Consider the following 22,003-nt stretch of genomic DNA (forward strand, 5'->3'; position numbering starts at 1 on the left):
CACTCGGCTCAAGGACAGGGGAATAGATTCTGAGAACTCTGGAAAAAAAGATTGACAAAAGGGCGGACCACAAATGAGATTTAGTGTAAATGCACCGGTTACCATGGCAACCCTGCTGCGGAAATGACTCGCCTCACATACTACCCTAATGCCCGGGCCAGGCTGTGCCGCCCTGGGGACTTCAGGACTCCCACATGGCACCTGGCAAATGCCAACTCCCCAATCACCATTCTAGAGGGAGCAGGAATGTGGCCTTAACCTGGTTCTCACCTGGTTCTGCCAGGTGTGACAGACCATGTCCCTCTCCACTTTGAACCTGTGGTTCAGCCCACAGAGACACCCAACACACACACACACACACACACCACTCCTAGCAGTGTCTGGCTATTGTCCAATCTCATGGCAAAAGGGAGCAAATGATTGACAAGAGGACAGTGAAAAGAAGACGAGAACAAGCTCTGAGCACCAACTGTAGGCACAGGTCACCATCACCTTCTTCTGCAAGCCCTCAACACTAGTAATGCTAAACTCATTTCACAGATGAGAAAGCCAAGGCAGGAAAGTTTAATTATACTAAGAGCGTGCAGGGCTGCCAGCCAGGTTTGGACTCACCAAGCCCATGTCTTCCTAACTCCTCCACAGGACCACACAGCTTGGCTTGTCCCACAAGACTCTCTCATCCAGCAACTCATGGCTACTTGCCCAGCAACGACCACAGGGTCCATGTACAAACTCAGACAGGGAAAGGCATCCCACATCAGAGGAGGCTGTCGATTGTCATTAACTTCAGGTTTTGTTTCTGGGAATTATTGCTAACAGGGCTTATAGAAGGCATTGGAAATTGGTATTTTCATGTGGAGATCACTGCTCGCTTACTAAGTGGCTCGTTAGAGCTAAGTTACAGAGTAGCAGAATGCCGTGAGGATGGAGGTCTCCGAGAATGAGACAGCACCCACACTGTGATGGATTGGAGCCAGCAGCACCATGAGACAATGCTCCAGAGGAAAACATCAGTCTGGGTTTGGATGGAAATGTATGCACGGGCAAATGGGGTGAGAATGGTTCTTAATAATCTACAACGGGAGAGGGATTAGGCTTCCCACAGCCCAGCAGTGGGCTGCAAAGCTAGCCAGCACTGGTGGCTGTCAGGGAAATCTGGCCACCCCTAGGCCCTGGGCTCAGGGCACTCACTGGTGCAGGCAGTGGGCTGCAGTGTGAACATGCACACACTGTAAAGGCTCCTTAGTGGAACCTGAGCACAGACTGAGAGGAGGAGGAGCCCCTCTTCAGAGCCAGCGGGCAAGCCTGGAAGAACACGCATAGGATTGCACTGTGGAGTAGGGAGAAAGCCCTGACAGCTAGCGCGCTCTCTCTCTCTCTCTCTCTCTCTCTCTCTCTCTCTCTCTCTCTCTCTCTCTCTCTCTCTCGTATGTGTTTGTTTGTCAGTCTATCTGTCTGTCTGTGCTACTGAGGATTGGACCTAGGGGGCCCCCACTCATGCTAGACAAGTCTCTATCACCACTAAGCTATATACTCAGACCTTTTGTGTGTAAATCTTTAAACTTTGTTCTTAGATAAAATGTTCTAAAATCTAGCCTAAAATAACCCAACATGGACAAACAGAGACATTCAAACAGCCACCACTTGAGATCAAACTGGAACCACGTTTCCCTCCTGCTATGGAGCTATGGAATAGAATCAAGTATAGTTAGGGGCCGGTAAAGGTACTTGACGCCACAATGGACAACTTCAGTTTAATTCCCACACGGTGGAAAGAGTGAGCCAACTCCCACAAACTGTCCTATGAGCTCCACACACAAACCATGGCACACTCATACACACACAATCGGTACTTTTATAATGTAATCAAGTATAGCCCAAATTATTATGTGTCTAGCTTTGCCACACAACACCTGTGGCTTTGCCAGAAGTCTAGGGATAGGAGATGCGGTGGCTAAAAGAACACACTGAATTGTAGCAACAGAATAAAACTGATCAAAATCCAAGTTTTTAGAAATCTGTCATCCAAATGTCCCAGGCTAGTGTAGCCCTGAGCTATGCTAAAACACTACCATCGGCACAGGCCTTGGAGCTTGTGAAACGATTGCTGTCTCTATTCTACAAATAAATTACAAAGATAACAGGCATGGGAGTGGTTCAGACGACAGCAAGAGCGCTCGCTGCACAAGCGTGCGGACCTGAGTTCAGATCCCTAGCACTCGTGTAAAAAGACAAGTATGACCCCCGCTCACATACAGACACCTGCTACCCCAGTGCTGGGGTTGGGTAGAGACTGGAGGATTGGGAGAGCTCACTGGCCAGAAGGCCTAGCCGAGAAATGAGCCCCAGGTTCAGAGTGAGACACCAACGACCTCTCTCCTCCAACATCACACTAATGGATACACACCCCTTACACACAAGTACATACATGCATATACATCGCATATATGTACATATATTACACACATCACATACATGGACACACAAAATGAAAAAGAAAGGACAGAACAGATAAGGAACCTTGGGTTTAATAGGATGTTTAACAGGATCCAGTTGTTTAATAGGATCAGACTGAAGTATCAGGTCTAGAAACATACTTTGGGATGAGAAAACACCTAGAAAGTTCAAGAAAAGCGGTTAATAGAAAAAGACAGGACAATTTCTTCAGAAGTGGCTGGAGGTCATTTTGTGGGAGGATTTGAGTGTTGCTGACAGAGTCCAGTTCTTGGCATAGGTGGTGTTTCTAAGATGACTCATTAGGCCACACACCGCGTTTGTATGGGATTCTGAACCTAGGAGTTAGCTTACAATAAAAAGATCATTTTTAACTTGTAAAAAGAAAAATCTAGTGTAGCCCTGAGCTATGATAAAACACTACCATCGGCACGGGCCTTGGAGCTTGTGAAACTATTGCTGTCTCTACTCTATAGGCTGAGGTTCAGGAGGGTTCCATGTCTTGCATAAGTGGGGGAGGAACTCCAAGTTCTAGACCTGAGCCAGTGATGGCTGCTCTTGGCTGCCAACTTGACTACACCTGGAATGTACTAAAAACCAAGCAGCTGGGCACACCTGTGAGGGATTTTTTTCTTGATTAAATCATTAGAAATAGGAAGATCCACTTCTGGTCTGGATCTTTCGAGGTGGAAAGATCCACCATTAATCTGTGCCTCACCTGCGGTCAGCTCTCACCGACAAGTCCATTCTTTCACTGGGAATTAGAGCCTACTTTGTCAGGATTACGGCATGTGCTGAGGACCAGCGGATACGCCCAACTTCATGGACTGAACAACTGTTGGATGTTTGGACCTTCCCTTGGCAGACAGTCGTTGGACTAGCTGGACCACAGCCATTAGGTCATTCTAATACTCTCCCTTTCTATATATAGAGAGATTCATTCTATCAGTCTGTTCCTCTAGAGAACCCTGACTAACACAGGGCTCCTAATCTGGGAATCTCCTCAATCCTTCCCTGACACTAGTAAGCCATGAATCATCTCTCCATAATTATCATCATCATCCGTATCACCATCATCACTATCATTACCACAACCATCATCTCCCATCACTCATCACCACCACACCATCCTCTCCATCAGTCTCATCACCATTGTTATCACCATCATCCCCACCATCAGCATCATCACCACAGCCATTACCATCATTAGCATCATCACTATTCCCATCAATCATCACCATCCGTCATCACCACCTCTATTAATCATCTCTGTCACCATCAGCATATCATTATCATCTCGACCAACCGTCATCATCACCTCCCATCAATTATCCCATCATCATCACCTCCCACCAATCACCTCCATCACTACCACCCTCATCAGTCATCACTTGATCAGAATCTGTTACTTTGACATCACTATCATCTCTTTCATCATAATAATTATTACGGCCAACCTCCCAAGAAGAAGAGGACCAATGAGGCTCAAGATGCAGGGCCATCTATACCTTTCCACTTTTCCAGGTGTCCCGGGCAAGGATCTACTCTAACCAGAGTCAGAGTTCTCAAACTTCAAAGGTGTCAAATCTTGTGGGTGCACCTATGGTGAATCTGGGGAGACCTCCTTTAGGTGAGGAGACACCAGGCACAGATGCAGGCAGCCAAGGGCCTGTTGTGATGGGGAGGGTGGTGGCAATGCTGAGGGACCTGCGTGAAGCCTTCATCCCGGTCATGGAGAGCATGCCTCGGTGGAAGATCTACAGCCACCTGTTCTCAGGAGTGATGGTGGCGTTCCCAGCACACCTTGCATTTGCTTATGTGTACCGACATTTCGCTCCATGATTTATCAACTTAATCGGCAGAGTGGGAGAAATATTTATCCCATTGTTTCTTCACAGAGGGCTTTAATTTTTCAGAAATCACACAAAGATACACCCTATCACTGATACTTCTGTTTAGAACCTCAGCATTGCCCACGGCCACCAATGGAACTACAGGCGTAGGTGGAAGAGGGACGGACAAACTCTCAGCACCCGAGACACTGAGCTGGGATACGCTGTGACTGTTAGATGACAAGGGAGGCACATGTTTGCTCAAGGGCTTACACAGACTGCGGGGCACTCGATGTTTCCAGTTCCCTTGTCATTAGCTCTGCGGGGCTTTTATGGGATTTCCCTCTGGAAGCACAGCACGCTCCCCTGCTAGGCGACAGCCTTGGGGAGGTTAGGATTTGTAAAGCTTTTGCTTCTCCTTTACACAGACACACACACACAACAGCATTGTATCCACAAGGGCATCAGTCACAGCAACGGCAGTTTCCAAAGTCCTTCCCCTTGCACCAAGGCTGTGCTGCCATTTGGAAGTGCACTTCTTTCTGTCACTGACAGGACACCAAAGCTCCAAGTGTGATTTGCCATCATGAGACAAAATTAAGACGCCTCCGGCATCCAGTGTTTAAGCCCCTGGTATAAAAGACTTCAGTGAACCTTCTCTGCTGGTCCTGAGACTCACATTTCCTCGCAGAGCTGCTTAGGGCAGGGGCTGTCGCTGCCTTTACCAACACAACCACTAGCAGCACCACTACCGTGAGCACAACCGCTCACATTTTAATCACTGTTATCACCAGAAAAGCACCGCCGTAGTCACCACCATCCTTCCTATCACCACTATAATCACCATTATGGTCACCATCATCATCATAGTCATCAGCATCAGCATGGGCACCATCACTACCATGGTCACCATCACCATCATGGTTACCACCACCATCTCCATCATGGTCACCATTACAATCACTGTGGTCACCACCACCACCATGGGAACCATCACTAGCATGGTCTCTACTAGCACCACAGTCAACACCATCACCACCATAGCACCATCATCCCTATGGTAACCATCATTACCATGGTCACCATCACTAGCATCATGATCACCACTACCATACGATCTAGTTCAGACGAACCCAAAATTATTTTCATGAGAATATGATGATCTAGGGTCTGGATCTTCACATACAACCTAGGCCTTGCCAAAATAAAGAAAAAAGTCAATCCAGTGGGAACAACATTTTGGATGAAAGTTCAGTGACCCTCCCTTGGGTGTCTGATGCATCTGACAAGCGGTCAACAGTGTGACAGGAGATGTTGCTGAAGGCTTTGCCTTGTGTGGCCTCAGATCAAACAATCATTAGGAAAGCTGTCAGTGACACACACAGGCCAGACCTAGGGAATGAGCTGGGCACAGAACAAAGCAGCCTGGGATAGGGAGCATGAGGGAAGCTCAGGCTGAGGCTGGATCTGGAAGGGGACACCCACGGAGGAACTGGGGAAAGGCACCATGCGGGTACCCACTGAGTGCTTCTCTCCCAGGCACAGTTTGGGCCGTGTCAGATGCAAAGTCTGAAGGTCCAAGAGGAAGCCTCAAAGAGCCATGCCCAGCTCAGCCCCACTAACTGTCCCTGGCCATTTGTAACGACAGAGATAACGAACACAACTCCACGGTCTCTGTGGTCTTCGGCATAGCGCCTAAGAGCTCCTAGGATGTGGGAGAGACATGTGCAAAGACCACGGGGTCTCATGAGAAGAGAAAAGCCAGGTGTCACCGCCGGGCCACCTCCCCATGCTGCCCTACACACAGTGACGAGCAAGGGTGAAATGGCAAAAAGAACAGAAGGTAATGCAGAAAGAAAGGGGCTCATTCTCAGTGCTCTCAGCTCTCAGGCGACAGACCTGGAGTCAGAATGAAGTCCTCAGCCAGGACGGGGCTGTCGGAGCTCAGGCACGGATGACATCAGTAAACCATTGGAACAGTGTTAGCCCACCTGTCTTAGTTAGGGTTTCTATTGCTGTGAAGAGACACTATGACCACAGAAACTCTTACAAAGGAAAACATTTAATTAACTGGGGTTGGCTTGTAGTTTCTGAGGTTTCGTCCATTACCATTATGGCAGGAAGTGAGGCAGTGTACAGGCAGAAGCTGGAGAAGGAGCTGAGAGTTCTACATCTTTTTTTCCCCAATATTTTGAAATGTTATTTATTGATTTTTTATGTATTAGAGTTCTGCATGTATACCTAAAGGCCAGAAGAGGGCATCAGATCCTATTATAGATAGTTGTGAGGCACCATGTAGATGCTGGGAATTGAACTCAGGACCTCTGGAAGAACAACCAGTGCTCTTAACCATTGAGTCATCTCTCCAGCCCAAATTCTATATCTTGATCCACAGGCAACAGGAAGTGAACTGTCCCACTGGGCATGGTTTGAGCATATATGAGACCTCAAAGCCTGTCCCCACAGTGACACACCTCTTCCAACAAGGCCACACCTCTTATAGTGCCTCTCCCTATGGTCCATGCATTCAAACACATGAGTCTTTGGGGACCACACCTATTCAAACCACAGCTACCTGAGCCTCCAGCCCCAGGCTCAGGAAAAAGAAGGACACAGTTCCTCACAGCCCTCCGGTCAGATCTGTCCCCAGTTCCTGTCTCACCACTGTTGATACTGGCAATAGCCTTATCCCATAATCCTGGACACTCGCAGGGACAGGCTTACCAAGAGGCATGCTTACACGGCATGACCACGACAGGTAATGAGCCCAGCCAGCTCCATCCCTACCCAACTCAGTGCTCTTAGCCCATTCCCATTCCCACCAGCTGGGACCTCTGTTGTTCCATTGTGGCAGTCACTGTTCACAGGAAAGCCAAGCTGAGTGACAGTGTGGCAGAGAAGTGGGGGGATCAAGATGGCTCTACGAGGCCTCTCAGCCCTGCCCAGGCTCCTTGCCAGACCCTCTGCCCCGTTGCCAGTTCTCCGTGCCTGTCCAACTCTGTGTCGCTCCAAGTTCATCTGCTAAGGAGGCAGTAGGGTTCACCCCAACATTACAGATCCAGAAACTGACTGAAAATCTCAGCCTCTTGGTCAAGCAGGAGGACCAACAACCGGGGTGACCATTTGGCATTGACCCTCGCATAAACAGCAATCTGGTTCCCATGCTGGGTTCCCCAGGTGCCAGCAGCTCCCTAGCTCCTCATTCAAATATTCAAATCCCCCACCAAACAATAGGTTTGGAAAATCAGGCCAGCATCCTGTCCACAGCCAAGGAAACTCAGCAGCCTATCTACCTCAGCTCTCCCTGTAAAGAACAGTGACAGAGAAGCCAGGGGCTGGTCAGCACAAGCCTGGCATCCCCATCTCCTAACAGAGGAGGGCATGTCTCACTTATAACCCCACTGAGGTACCCGGCTGAAGTGACACCCATGGTTCATGTCTACCTAGAACCTTGGACTCTGACCTTAACCAGAAACAGGGTCTTGACACCTAGCTCTGTTGAGGTTATTCTAAGACAGAGTGGCTCCCAAACCTATTCTAAGACTGGTGCTCCCATAAGAAGAGGAAGGCATGGCACAACCAAACAAATCTGACCATGAATAGGTAGAAGAGCAACAGGCTGAGGCCGCAGCTCCATCCATACGTACTAGCTTGCCTGCCATGCACAAATCCCTGGATCACTCAATCCCCAACACAGAATCTGAAGCCAGCCTGGACTAAATGAGACCCTGTCTCAAAAACAAAAACACAAACCAAAAGGAGAGAAATGACAGAGGCCACCAAAGACGGAACACAGCTTGTGAAGATGCAGACAGAGCCTAGAGCAAAGCGTCCACAGGACAGCGTACACCAGGAACCAAAGATGGGACAGGTGGGAGGATCCTTCCCTGGGGCCTTTGAGAAAACTTGGCTCCATAGGTTACTTCAGACTTCTGGTGTCCAGAGCCATTAGCTAGCTCACTGTTGCTTTAAGTCCCCAAACTGTACTGACACCATGGTCCCAGGACACACACGGCTGAGAGACAGTTGCAGCTCAGAAGACAGTAACTGAGATCTGGACAACCATAGTCCGGCACCCTAACCAGCCCTTCTTCCTATCCTGGAGACCTCTCTGCAGGCTCCATCTATCAGGAACCTCTCTGCCATGACTCCCCACTTGCAGGCGGCTGCCGCGGTAAATCAGAAGTTGCACAGATCTCCACTTCCACGGCCATCTCCAAGTGAATGTGATCATAAGAACGAAGCACAGATGAAAATACTCCAGCCCAGGGATCGCTCAGTGAGCATCAGAAAGTCTACAAGGCAGTACATGTCACTTGCGGGACCCCATCTGAGCATGGGCTGCACACCTTGTAGGCACAGGCCGTCACCCCTCTGTGTGGCAACCCCAGGCTAGAGTCTGGACCTCCGGTAGCAAGTTTATCTTCATTATGGAGTAAACAAACCCTAAAAGAGGCAAACATAGCCTTAGGAAAGCACGGGAGGGGCACAGACACATTCTTCTCTTGAGTCACCAGGGCTGGGGCACGAGGGGGGGATAAATTACTACACAAGTCCAGCCGCACTGGGATGTAATAAAATGTGTTGCTAAGATACAAGTACCAAGGAAGTTCATTAAAGGCCGCTTTACTCCTGGCTGCCAGCCTCTTCCTCCTTCCAAGGCGGCTTATTTGGTGCCGTCCCTTGTGTTTATAATTAGATCCACAGTACGAGAGACCAAGCTGCCCATTCACGTCCACTCAGCAGAATGCATTAATAAAATAACTTAGGTATGCTGGCCTGGGCCTCAGTGTTGGGGTAGAGCTGGAAGTCTATTTCACTTAAAGAGCCCCACTCACCCAGCTAAACGGCAAACACCCCTGAGGAACCTCAATGGCCCTCTGGTTATGCAACCTCTCTGGTTATGCTACATTCAGCCATGTTTGCTCATACCAGGACAGCAGAAAAGGTACACCTGGGAAGCCCAGACACATCACGGCCTCCAAACACGTCAGAGTCTGGCAGAGCCTCAGCGGGTCAGCCCTCATGTTCTCTCAGTAGCCACCATGAGATGCTGACAGGGGACAAGAGGTGAGGAAGGGAAGCCACTTCTAGGCTGTGGCTCAACCCACTGGAGTTATCAAAGGGTTGAATGAGAGGAAGAAGCTAGACCTTGTCTGAGAGAATAAGTGGCTGCCTACCTTAGAGAGGCTCTGGATGAGCAGGGAGTATGAGAGTTGGTACTCAGGTGCGTCCCTTCTGGCCAGGAGTGTTTGGAAGTCTGCTTCCTCTCATGCCGAGGTCTATCCTCCCCATCTGAAGTCTGGGAACTCAGGTTACCACCAGGTCATCAGAGAACAGTGAACGTCTTAGCAAGTCTGAACCCGGAATCTCCACGTGAGAGAAGCAGCTGGCTTTAGCCTGAGTCATGGCCTTTTCTCCTTTAGGATGGAGGGGTGACTGGCATCACAAGTACCCCCACAAGCTCGTCCAGCCTTTGTGTGAGTCTCAGATGCTGTTAACCCTGACCCCCATAAAGCTGAGCCCAGCATGCAGGGCCAGGAGCAGATTTAAAGAGGGGAGGGTGCTGTACAGCAGAGGAACACCCAATCCTTCCCAGCTCCCTTGTCTTCTGGCCACACTGACCATCTTCATGCAAGAAAGTGAGTCCTCAGCCCAGAGAGTATGGGGAGAGTCGCCTACCCACCCTACTGCAGCAGGCCCTGGCTCCAACATCACCTTCTTCGTGAGAACCTCTGGTCACCCTACTTAAAGGGCCCACCCACATCATGTACCCCATATTCCTGACTTGGCTAGAGTACTTGCCACCCCCTAATCGCCAAATTTCACTTACTGTGTTTGACCGTCACCCGCTTGAGGCTGGCAGTACCACCTGTCCGTGTCCTGTCACCATGCTGACCCAGCACTGTCCTACACAAGCTAAATGTCACAGTGTGTTCAGGAGCCACGGCTACTGCAGCCTTCCCCCACGAGTGTGCCCCTGGACAGCACCCACACTCATAAAAGTTAGGGGCACCCCAGAGAATACACAAAAAGGACTTAAGAACTGTGTCACCCCAGTGTCCTTTCAGTTCCCCGCACTCAACACTCTGGGTCACACGAGTCCCAGTCTCACCTTTAAGAAACCAGATACAGGTGACCCTCGGCACACCTTTCAAAGTTCCCACACCTGCCATCATGCCTGCAGCGACAACAGCCTCGCGCCATGACCACACCAGTGGCTAGCATGTTCCTTTTCTTTCTTAGCCAGCGCAGACTCCTTGTGGGGGGAGAGGGGTCTGCAGTATAAGCAGAACCCTCACCTAGCAGCCTGCCTGCATGCGCATGCCACCCCCAAGCGGCATTATTAAATCCAGGTGTGCAATACTGCACTGATTGCAGGGACGCTGCCTGTCACTTGGTGAGCTACATCTCCCAGTTCTAGCCCAGGACCTCCGGTATGTATTTTAATGACATTCTGAAGTTTGTTTACATGTGCGGATTGTCTGTCTACCTGAATGACATGAGATTGCCCCTCCCTTCCTTCCTACTCCCCTATTCCGTCCCTGCCCTATACCTTTCCTGTGGGCAGAAGGCCTCCTGAAGCTTCACAGTGACAGTTTGCTGGGCCCTCTAGGCAAAGCCACCTCAGTCCCCCCCACCCCACCATCTCCTAAGACTCTGCTACACCTGTTAAGGGATCAGAGAGAGCAGGCATTATGTCCCCTAATGGAAGAGGTCTCACTTGTTATCTGCTTCCAGCACCTCCATTCTGGGGGCTTAGCCCCTCACATGCTCACTGGAGATCTCTATCTCCCAAGTGCAGACTCCAAATGCAGCAAGAAGTGTGTGGGGCTGGGCGACAAACAGGGACACTGGGGCTAAGGCACCAACCTTCACCTACAGTTCTGCAATCTATCTAAGCCGACAGACTTCACATACACAACTCTAGGACGGAACACAGGGGCCCTGCCCATGCTGCTTCCCTCTTACTTGTGAAGGTAGCATGGAAGGCCGCTGCCCCCAGGCATCTAGGAATCACTTTAGAGCCAGGAGAGCCTCACCTGGGAACCCTTTCTTAGAGATCTTTCTGTCAACGCACAAGGACATCCCACGCTCTGACCTAAATTTCTCTCCAGGCTCAACACACACACCTAAAGTACCATCTACCACCCTGTGCTCCAGCACAGGGTTTAAGAACTGGCAGCCAGGAGCCAACACCCAGAGTGTCTCTACTTCCTAGCTGTGTGATCTCCACGGTCACTCAACACCCCTGGGCTTCAGCCTACTCCTGGTTAAAACCAAAATTACTAGCAGTCCTTGCTCAGAGGGCCAGGAAAAGGGGTGAGTGAGGAGGGATCAGACATAGAAGAGGCTCCAAGACACTGGCGTCCAAAAGGCAAGGTGTGGATTCCAGCAATGCTGTTTTTGTATTTAAAAAAAAAAGTGCTGAAGTCCAGAGCTTGCTGCACCATCTCATTTAACTGCCTGTTGCCTCTTTAAAATTCACTTCCTGAACCACTTCCTGTACTCTTGGCATGACTGGTAGTGAGCTGCTGGTTTCCCGCTTTCTTGCCGAGAAATGCAAGTCTCCAAAGCCAGGAACAATGACCAGGACAGAATGGGATTCCAAAGGCAGAGCTGAAGTAGAGTTTGGGTCTGCTCAGTTTGAAAACCGGTGACACTGACCTTTGTTACTGGCCTCTTGGAGACAAGCGAAAGCCTTCTGAGAGGTCTTTCTGTAGGGGAGAGTCACATGGGCCGGCATACACCCTAGGTGGCCTCTGGAGCCCTCCCCACAGATGACCAGAGAGCCTCTGCACATCAAGAGCCTCTGCTGCCAAGGAAGGGACCTCAGAACCAGCAACACCCTTCCAAGCAGAGCACTAGCTCCCACAGACGGTGAAAGAGACAGACTGAGCCCATGATTCTGTTTCCTGAAGAGACAAAGGCATCAGACAGAGAACCTACTCCGTCACAGGGTGAACCTCGTGGCCAGGAGCTCTAATGAGGCATCGAGGGATTGCCAAAGTTATCATCAGCGCCATCTCACTGAAAAAAAAATCTAGGCCTAATTGAAATCAACTGTAGAGTTCTGACAGCAGGTGCTTTGAGAGGCGAAAATATCAAAGCAAACTCTCTGGGTGAACTGAAAAGGATGCCACCATCAGCAGTCACCTTCGTCAACTACTCCCAGGGGTGACAAGTGCAGGACACAGGACACCTCCCACAGGAAAGGCTAGAGCACACTTACAGCAATCTGTAGAAGACCGGCTGGTGATTCTGGGTTCACTCAGGAGAAACCCGAGTCCAACCAAGAATCTCAGAGTGGTAATGTCACTCACTTGAAGTTTTCCTTGACTTTGGGGTTCGGTGAAACTTTCCCAACCACTGTCTCACTTCCTCCAATGGCCTGGTGAGGGAAGGGTCCCATCCCCGCCCTCATTACAGCAGGCACACAAATGCACAGAGGCAAAATGGCTTAGCCATGGTGCAGGCCCTGGGACCCGAGGATCTGGGGAGAGTAGGCAAGGTCCTGAGCATCATGCCATCCCCAGTGATGCAGAACATGTCCCAAAGCGGACGAGGATGCCACAGACGAACAGAAAGGGCAGTTCCATTCTCCATGCTTGTTATCTGACCCAGGAAAGTTCCCTTTCCTTATCTGTTCAGCAGATGGGATTGGCCAGCCCCACCTGAGCCAAGGCGTGGAACACCCTGAGAATTAGGTAGGAAGGTCCTCACTGAGAGCTTGAGTGACATCCTCTTTGGGCACAGGCACAGGCAGTACCGCAAGGCCATGTGACTGTATTTGTGGTGTTCCCAGTTTCTCTGCCAGGGCAAATTCACCTCCTTGGAGCCGTCCCTCAACCTGAGAGCGCTCACTGCTTCCTCAGCTGCCGAGAACTAAGTGTCTTGAGTCAAAACCTCACTGGGCCTCGAGGAGCAGGTAAACACACCCACCTTCCCAGCTGTGTGAGAATGTTCATCTGCAGAAACCACATCCCCAGGCCTGGGCAGCAGCCCTTCACATACCAGTGGGATTGATGAACAGGAGTGTTTCCAACAGAGGCCCATAAGGCTCTGCCAACAGTGAGAACCAAGTTCAGAGACAGGACAACTATGTGCTATGTCAGAGAAAGACATTTATCTACAGTGTGTGTGTGTGTGTGTGTGTGTGTGTATGCTTCTGCCTATATGAATGTACGTATGTATGTATGTATGCATGTGTGTGTGTGTATGCTTCTGCCTATATGTATGTACGTATGTATGTATGTATGCATGTGTGTGTGTCTGTGAGCATATACCCTACAGAACCCAACAGCTGAGCATGCCCCCAGGACTCACACTGATAGGACCCCTAAGACAGGACGGGCAATTAAGAGAAGATGACTTTTAAAGTATTCAGATCTGTTCTTCTACCTTCCCAACAAGCACAAGCTGCTTTCATAGCAAAAACTTCTTGTAGAATTCTTAGTGAGCATGGCTTTGTGCACCTTTGGTTTCAGCACCTGTGGATGTGGTGGGGTGGGAAAGTATTGAGAGCTTGAGGTCAGCCAGGGCTATATAGTTAGATCTATAAAGATCCCCTTTATCCCTGAAATGCTACTTCAAAGCATGAGAATGGCAATTATTTCCCTGATCACAAAAATGTGTGAGGTTAGAGAGCTGGCTCAGCAATGAGGAGTGTTTGCTTCTCTTTCTGAGGACCTGGGTTCATGGAGACACCCAAGTTCCCTGTAACTCCAGCTTCAGGGGATCCAATGTCCTCTTTTGGCCTTAATAGGCACCTGCACACCTCTCTCTCTCTCTCTCTCTCTCTCTCTCTCTCTCTCTCTCTCTCTCTGTGTGTGTGTGTGTGTGTGTGTGTGTTTCTCTCTCTCAGACACACACACACACACGGTAATGGGTAAAGAGGCAGAGGTACAAAAACTGGCTCAGAGTACTTGCTGTTCTTCCAAAGGACCTGGGCTCCAATTTCAGCGGCCATGCTGGGCAGCTCACAATCACCTGCAACTCCCCTCCTCTCTGGGTTTAACTGCCAGGAAGCCTATTAGCATCCCTACCTCCTACTTGCAAGTTTTACTCAGGGCGCCAGCTCCACCTTGTCACAGCTGAGTTCAGAGGGCACAGGCACCCTCCTCCAGGTTGCCTGTCTTCAGACTCATGGCATGACCTTACAGCACCTTCCAGAAGTTCCTCAAAACTCAGCTGTCCACACCCACTCTGTCAGGGAGTTCATCGCACTCTTCTCTAGGACCCCTCATTTCTGTGATGTACTCTTAAAATCTACTGTTCACCCCTGGAACCATCAGATCATCACTGCTAATCCCCATGTCCTCCCTACCCTGAGAACAAATATAGCGGAGTGCTCCTTCCCCATGGAGTGCTCCTTCCCCATGGAGCTTACAGCCTAACAAGGCGAAGACAGTGGACACCCAGTCCTCCCCAAAGGCGGGGATGTGCTTGGGGTATAGGGAAGTTACTACGGAGCAACCAAAATGTCCTGTGCCATTTGGAGAGCTGGAGGAGGTGGACGACCCCTGGCAGAGAATGAACAGTAGGGGGCACCCTAGGGTTCCATTAAGAAGCAAAAGCAGCCCAATGAAGGGTGTGAGGCACAGCTCACAGCTCAAGTTATGTAAGTCACTATGATGAAGAAGACAGCAGGAGGGGCTGGAGAGATACCTGCTAAAAGGTAGGGCACACTCATGCCCATCAACAGGTGAACGGGTAAGCAAACGTGCAGCACCCACTCACCCTAATATTCCAATATCAGGGGAAGAAGGAAGCAAAACAGCTTCCAACACAAGAAGGAGCGGAAGAAAGGAGCCAAGCCCAATAGCACACAAAGCAGGCATAGTTACAGCTGCGTTCATACGAAGATCCAAAACAGGCAACTTTCAGGAGGAAAGCAGGTGAGAAGTGAGTGGCACTGGGCCAGGGAGAAGGCGGTGCCTAGCATCCAGGTGATGAAAATGCTCTCAGTCGGATGCTAGCAATGGCATGGGGCCTGCGATGTAGGAAAAACATCCAACTCCCTGTGGGTGACTAGGAGATGGGAACTGTGTCTCCACAACACAGAGTGGAAAGGGCTTCTGAAGCCTTCCAGAAGAGGACAGCACTGAGCAGGGTAGCAGAGAGCGGAGGAAAGCCGTCCAATGGAGGGCTCCGGTGGAGATGGGTCCGAGCATACACAGGGCCTGCTGCCCAGTCCCATGCACTTGCCTGCATATGAAACATGAGGCCTTCCTCATTGGTGCCTTCCCTTTAACGTATAACTATACTGTTTTAAAACAGATCGGCATTCTTGCTTGGGAAGAAGACCGATGTTGACCTTTCTAGAGTGAAAAGCTCAGAAAACAAAACAGCCTTTGAGTCCACGAACTCGGGGTGGGTGCTCTCAGAACAAACCAGCACATACTCAGGTGTCAGGCTCTCTGGTGTCTGCCCTAGAGAGTGAATCATGCTGAAGACATGATTCAGGACCCGTGAGCTCCTGATACATAATCCCTTTCAAGAAGACAGATTTTTATTGCTATACTTGAGGACAGCCCCTTGGAATCTGAGACCATAAAATCGATAGATCAGGCGGTGCCCCAGACTCCAAGTTCACCTCCAGGATCTCTCTGGCCAGACCGCAGCTCCATGGCAATTCAGACAGAGCCCCTCCTAACTCTTCTCATGGTGGACTGCAGGACGACAAAGAACTCCAAAGGAGGGGAAGAGACCCCATATTTATGACATGCCTGATATTTAGACAAAGTGTTTCTTGTGCTTGACAATGAAGATTAAATGTTACTGCATCTCAGCACGAGCCGCAAATCCTCAGAGTGGAACCAACTGGGAAAGTTAACAGAGGCTTCACACAGCAGGTCTTGAGTCCGTCCTCCTCCAGACCCAAGACCCACATGGCAGGTTGTTTATTGGGGTCACCCCCCTCCCTTCTTCTGGAGGGGGGTATGTATTCCCCTTGCAAAAACACAAGGAACATAGTAGGTACTTGTACTTAACCCAAGATCCCCAGTGATGGGAAGAAAACTACACAAAATTTCTCACCCTTCCTTTGACCAAGCCACTTCAAGAAGTCCTTTTAATATGCGTCTATTACTCAAAGTAAATGAAAGGCGAAAACAGAACATCCCATGCCAAGGGCACTCTTGGGGAACTGCAGGTGAGGCACTGTCGGACATTACCCTACTGCTACTGTATGTCTAACGGAGGAAGGTAACCTACCAATCCCTTCCTCTTAGTATATAGTTCATCACCTGACTGAGAACTTTTAATCGAAACGTAAGCTTTTAATTTCATATTCCAACATATTCCACAGGAAAAACATCTCTGGAGGTGGAAAAGCTAACACTTTCCCCCAAGTAACTTTACAAAGAGATTGTACTTTGAATTCTCACTGAATTAAAATATGCATTATACTACACCTGACTTACAAAATAATTCCACCCTCACTCCTGTACTGCAGCTTCTACTGGGCAAGTTTTGTGGCGTCCAAACCCAGCGGGTTCACAACTCTGACTGGATTTTGCAGTCCCCTCTGACCTTGTAAATCCACCTGCCCCCAGCCATACTGTCAATCACCACCAAAGTCCCCGAGGGGACAGCAGAGAACGTTAAAGCCACCAGCTCATCGCAGAGGTGAACTCAGAGCCCGCCTCAGCCAGCATGGGAGAGACAGGCAACTCTATTAGCATGCTGCACCCGGCCTCGGGCCCCCTCCTCTCCCTCTTTTATGAGCCCTTGTTATATAAAGGCCACAAAGAGAAACAGAAAAGCAGACTTGCGGTCACAAACACAAGTTCCGATGGTCAGGCCAAACCCTGGCTGCCTACCAGATGTTATTTTTAGGCGTCTAAACGAGAAACATTTTTAAAAGGCCAGAGAACAAAAGTTTTCTGGCTTCCTTTCTTTCTTTTAAAGCACTCACACAAAAAAGATGGAGGCACTGTTCGCTTGCAGGCAACACTCCCGAATTCAAATATAAAGGCAAAGACGTCCTGGGGGTAGAAGGATTGGTTCCCTCTCCCAGCGGCAAGCTCTATCTTCAAACAGGATTTTCAAAGATTTCCTTTGTAGCCTTATCTAAATTCCAGCATTCAGGATAATAAATAGCTACTCATTTACTATCATAAAAATTTAAACAGCCCCTGAAATAGTTGCCACAATACAGAGGAAACGATCGCGGGGAATCTCGAAAAGACCCACTTCAGATAGTGAAACTACAGCCTCGAAGCGCCCACATAAAGAGACATTGTTGCGAAGAGAGTCGCCTAGCACTGGCTTTCCCTTTTAAATCTTCTACTCCGAGCCCAAGACTCCACAACTTCATGTTTTACACAGGCTATCACACTGTTCCGGGTTTGTTGTTAAGATTTTTTTTTTCAAGTATGTGGTTTGATTCTACACAGTGATTAAACATCTTTGTGCTCTGCGAGGGTCTTCTAACCCCTCCCCCTCCAAAAAAATGGCATCGAAGCAATCAAAATGGTAATGCCGGGCCTGGGTCCCCTCCCCCCGCGAACTCCCCGACTTCGCAGGGGCCGCGCACAGGCCCCCCTCCGGCGGGAATGGAAGCTTCCACTCGCGGACGGGGGCGCGCAGCCGAGGGGTGCAGGGGCCGGCTCCGACAGAAAGGGGCAAATGCCTGACTCCCCGGCCTACAGGTCCAGCGCCCCCTCCCACCACTTTGCAACTTTAAAGACTCGGCTTGGAGCACAGGCCTGCGAGTCAATCCATATCCCCGGGGGACTTAGAGAGGCCGGCCGCTGGGGAGGGGTACCCTCACGGGCTGGGGGAAGGGAGCCGGCCGGGCGAGGGTCCCCGGGCTGCCCTTGTCCGGGGCGGGCAGCGGCATTCCGAAGGAAGCGAGAGCAATGCCAGGGTGCTGGCGGCGGGAGGGAGGAGGGAGGGGCGCGCCCCCGCCTGCTGCCTCGGAGACCCGTGTGCACCATTGGCTGTACCGCTCAAAGTTCTCGGCCGGCGGCGCGCAGGGGGCGGGGGCGCGCGCGGAGGGGGAGGGGCGCGGGGGCGCGCGGCCGGCCGGGCTCCGGCGGCGGCATCTGTTCGTGGTGCTGAAACCTGGAGCGCTGAGCTCAGCGCAACTAACTCACAATGGACAACTTTTCCTTGCCGAGGGGGCGGCGGGCGCACACCCCCATGGCTGGAGCTCCTGACGGGTCTCCATATCCCCTTTTAGGCATAGACACCCAAGTTGGGGCAGAACTGGGGGGGTCCTGGGGGCGCCTTTCTTTTGTTCCCCGGGAGCTGGCCTCAGGTTCCTAGAATAAAAAGTGAGGCCGGCGGGATGGCATGGCAGGGAGGGGGCCGGCCAGGAGAGGGATCACCGGACCAGGCCGGCGGTGCCACGCGGAAATGGCTTCTAAGGAGTTTGGGGTGAAGGCCCAAATTGTCGCCCCCTTTCGTCCCCCTCCCACCGCAGCAGGAATCGGGGGATGCCAAGGCAGGGGAATGTCCACGTTCCCAAAACATGTCCACCGCTCAAGATGGACGCCGGGCAGCCGGCGCCTCGGAGGTACGGCGCGGATCTTTGGGCGGCCTCCGGAGCCTCACGCTCCCCTCAGCCGCCACCAACCAGCTCTTTTTATCAAGAAAGGGAGGGCAGCAACTTTGAGGAATGCAGCCAGACCCCCACGGGAGTCGGTGTGTGCAACGCCCGCACGGGCACTTTTTAGGGTGCTGCCAAAGTGCCCGGCGACCCTCCCTGGGCCCCGGTCCTCGGTGGAGGTCAGGCCCCCTCCTTACTTGTTTGTCGCTGAGCGCTGCGATCCGTGGCTGCCTTTCGTGGAGCTGCTTCTTGAGGTCGCCGTTCTACGGAGACACAGAGGAGTGGGCTCAGCCTGGCCGCCCGGGGGTGAGGGGGGTGGCAGGTGAGCCCTGATCCTCGCGCCCTCACCACCCAATGCCAGGCGGGCCAGGCCAGCCGCAGCGCGCCCCAAGTTTCTGGGGCCGCGTCCCGCACACGGACGACCGTGCAATGTCGTGCGGAGCCGCTTACCTGTGGCTGCCGCCTCATTGGGGCAGCTCCCGGGGCGGGGCGGGGGCCGAGGCCACCCGGCGGCGCGCCCCGAGCCGTGCAAGTTTGCAGGCCGGGGTGCGGGTGCGAGTGAGTGTGAGAGTGTGTGCCGGGGGAGGGGGGACGAACAAAGAGCCAAGTAAACACGGCGAGTCCGTGTCGAGCAAAGCTCATAAATATTCAAGTCGCGTCCTAATCTCCCCAACACACACACACATATACACGCGAACGCCGCAATACCGTTAGGGCACCGGCCGCCACGGCGCCGCTCGCCTGAGTCACAATCGCCAAAACTACTTTTGCCTAACAGTCGGTGCCGGGTTGGGCCCGGCTCAGGAGGTTGGGAGCGGGCCTGTCCATGCACCCTGTTCCCAAGAGAGCTCTAGGAGGGTCCCCTTTCTCGGTGCCCGAGTTGTGCAAACCGGGCGGCGACAGAGAAGACGCCGGGCTGGGGTCCCACGCGTCCTGGACCTACAAACAGTGCAGGATCGCCCAGAAGCTACGGGGACAAGGAGATCCAAGGGACATGGCCCCGGGACATGCTCCAGGAGGGGGCCTGCTCCCAAGCACCCCTGTGACCAAGAGTTAGACACAGAACTCTGGTCCCTCCAGCCTCTACTTCTCAGGTCACAACTCCTCTCCGACCCAGGTCCCCGGACCACCTACCTGGTGGCGCGCGAGTTCCACCGCGAGCGCCTCGGACCGGCTTTGCAGCTCCATCGCCACAACTTGGGCAGCACTTTGCGCTCACTTTGGCCCGAGCTCGCGGGAAGTTGTGCTGCTCAGCGGGGACCAGACCGGGAGAGCTCGGATCCGACGTCCAGGCACTGGGGGACACTAGTCCCCCCCCCTGCAGCGCCGACAGGAAAGGGGGCTGACGAGGGGAAAGAAAGGCGAGCTTGCGCCCAACTCTTCCGGCTGCCGCTAAGTTGCGCCGGCTGCCCGGGCTGCCTGCGCCTCCCGGCGCATGGCTCCCCGGCGCCGGGAGCCCCGTGCAGCCCCCCAGCGCGCGCCCTGTCGCCGCCCGCTCCAGCTGACCGCTGGTAGGGACTATATTTCCTCCGGCGCGCGCGCCTGGATCTCGCTGGGGCCGCGGCAAAGTTGTGCCTCGGCACGATGCTAATTCGGCAGTGCCCGGATGGAGCGGGCCGGGGCGGCAGGGGGCGGTGCCGGGAACCCGCCGCCCGGCCGGCCCCGCCCCGTCCGCGCGTGCGCACTGCGTGCGACCCGGCGACCAAGCCCCGGGAACAAAAGTGGCGGCTGAGTGGAGCGCAAAGTCGCGGCTGTCAAAGCGGGGCGCCCTAGCTATCTCCTCGGTTTGCAGCCAAGAGCCGGGAGAACCGGGAATACTCTCGCGGTCCCACTCCGGGGGCGACACTTCCCGCCGCAAGCTGAGATGCCACCGAACTGCTTCTCGCACCTCCTTCCTCCTCCACTTCCCCTCCTCGCCTCGCTCTCCGGTTTCATTAAAATCACAACCTCCCCCCCCCCCCCCCGCCAGTCCTCTCCCGCCTGCGCGCCCAGCGCTGCGACTCAAGATACTAAATTAGTCCTGTCGCTAGAGTCCCCGCACTTGATGGCCGCCGTGGTGTTTAAACACTATGAAAACTGATTTCTTGGCTATCCCTTTAATGATTTTTTTACACTCACAATTAAACTCTCAACAGATGTCACTAGACTTTTTTTTTTCAGACAGTTGTTAAAATCGTAAACACGCTGGGTCAGTGTGACATAAGACGATCATAACTACGCTGAGGAGATGGTGTTTCAGAACTCCCAGTTCCAGAGCTGGGGTCAACGTCTCGGAGTCGAGATTACGGCGGTGGAGTTTCCTGTCCTCATCAATTACTGTCGGGGGAGGTGGGGGGGCTTTGTGCCCTGCTGGGCGCTAGCACGCTAGCATGTTGCAAAGAGGCAGGGAGAAAGGGGGACCTCCGTGTCACAGTAAATGTGAATTGATGGCGACTCATAACTGACTCTTTCCATGGGTCACCAGGAAGGAGGGAGAAAAGGGAGGGAGAAACAAACAAACAAACAAAAAAAAACAGGCTCACCCAGTCAGAAATGCCCCTTCAGTGGGTGCCAACACTCTACACATTCCCTTTACCCCTCAGCAGAAATCAGTTCCTCTCTCTCTTTCTCTCCCTCTCTCTCCTCTCTCTCTCTCTCTCTCTCTCTCTCTCTCTCTCTCTCTCTCTCTCTCTCTCTCTCTCTCTCTCTCTCACACACACACACACACACACACACACATACACACACACACACACACACACACACACACACACACACCAGAACACCGGTGTTGTTAGGGCTATATGCAGCGTGGGTCACAGATGACTAAGATGAAATCAGACTAGTTCCTCCCACTTCTGGGTTAGCCCCAGTTCAAGACAATGTCTCCCACTGCGGAGAGGAGCTGTATTAGCGCCTTTTATATTGCTGCAATGAAACACTGTGCCAAAGGCCATTTCTAGAGCTGTGTACGTGTCAGGGCTTACTTTTCCAGAGGGATAAGAGTCCATCATGGCAGAGGAGAGGTGACAGAAACAGAAGCTGAGGGCTTACCTCTCCAACCACAAGCAGGAAACAAGAGAATGACGGGGGAATGTCCAGTTGAAACCGTCTGCCCCTGGTGATATTTCTTCCTCCAGTAGGGCCACACTTCTAAACCTACCCAAATAGCACCACCAAC

At 52.0% G+C, this 22,003-nt stretch overlaps 1 protein-coding gene across 2 annotated transcripts in view; it reads right to left on the reverse strand.

Moving 5' to 3' along the window:
- The window catches only part of Phf21b (PHD finger protein 21B), a 67,036-nt gene extending 46,763 nt beyond the window's left edge, over positions 1-20,273 (reverse strand). The window contains exons 1-2 of one of the 2 annotated variants that reach the window (XM_075960224.1): positions 19,978-20,273; positions 19,041-19,106 (exon numbers count right to left, since the gene is read on the reverse strand). In XM_075960224.1, coding sequence (XP_075816339.1) covers positions 19,041-19,106; positions 19,978-20,031 — 120 coding nt within the window. In that variant the 5' untranslated portion in view covers positions 20,032-20,273. Of the gene's footprint in view, positions 1-19,040; positions 19,107-19,293; positions 19,404-19,977 lie in introns of those variants that run through there. The other variant, XM_075960225.1, reaches the window with a different exon arrangement.
- Between the last annotated feature and the right edge of the window lie 1,730 nt (positions 20,274-22,003).

Source organism: Microtus pennsylvanicus, chromosome 2, assembly GCF_037038515.1.
Source record: "Microtus pennsylvanicus isolate mMicPen1 chromosome 2, mMicPen1.hap1, whole genome shotgun sequence".
NCBI lineage: Eukaryota > Metazoa > Chordata > Mammalia > Rodentia > Cricetidae > Microtus > Microtus pennsylvanicus.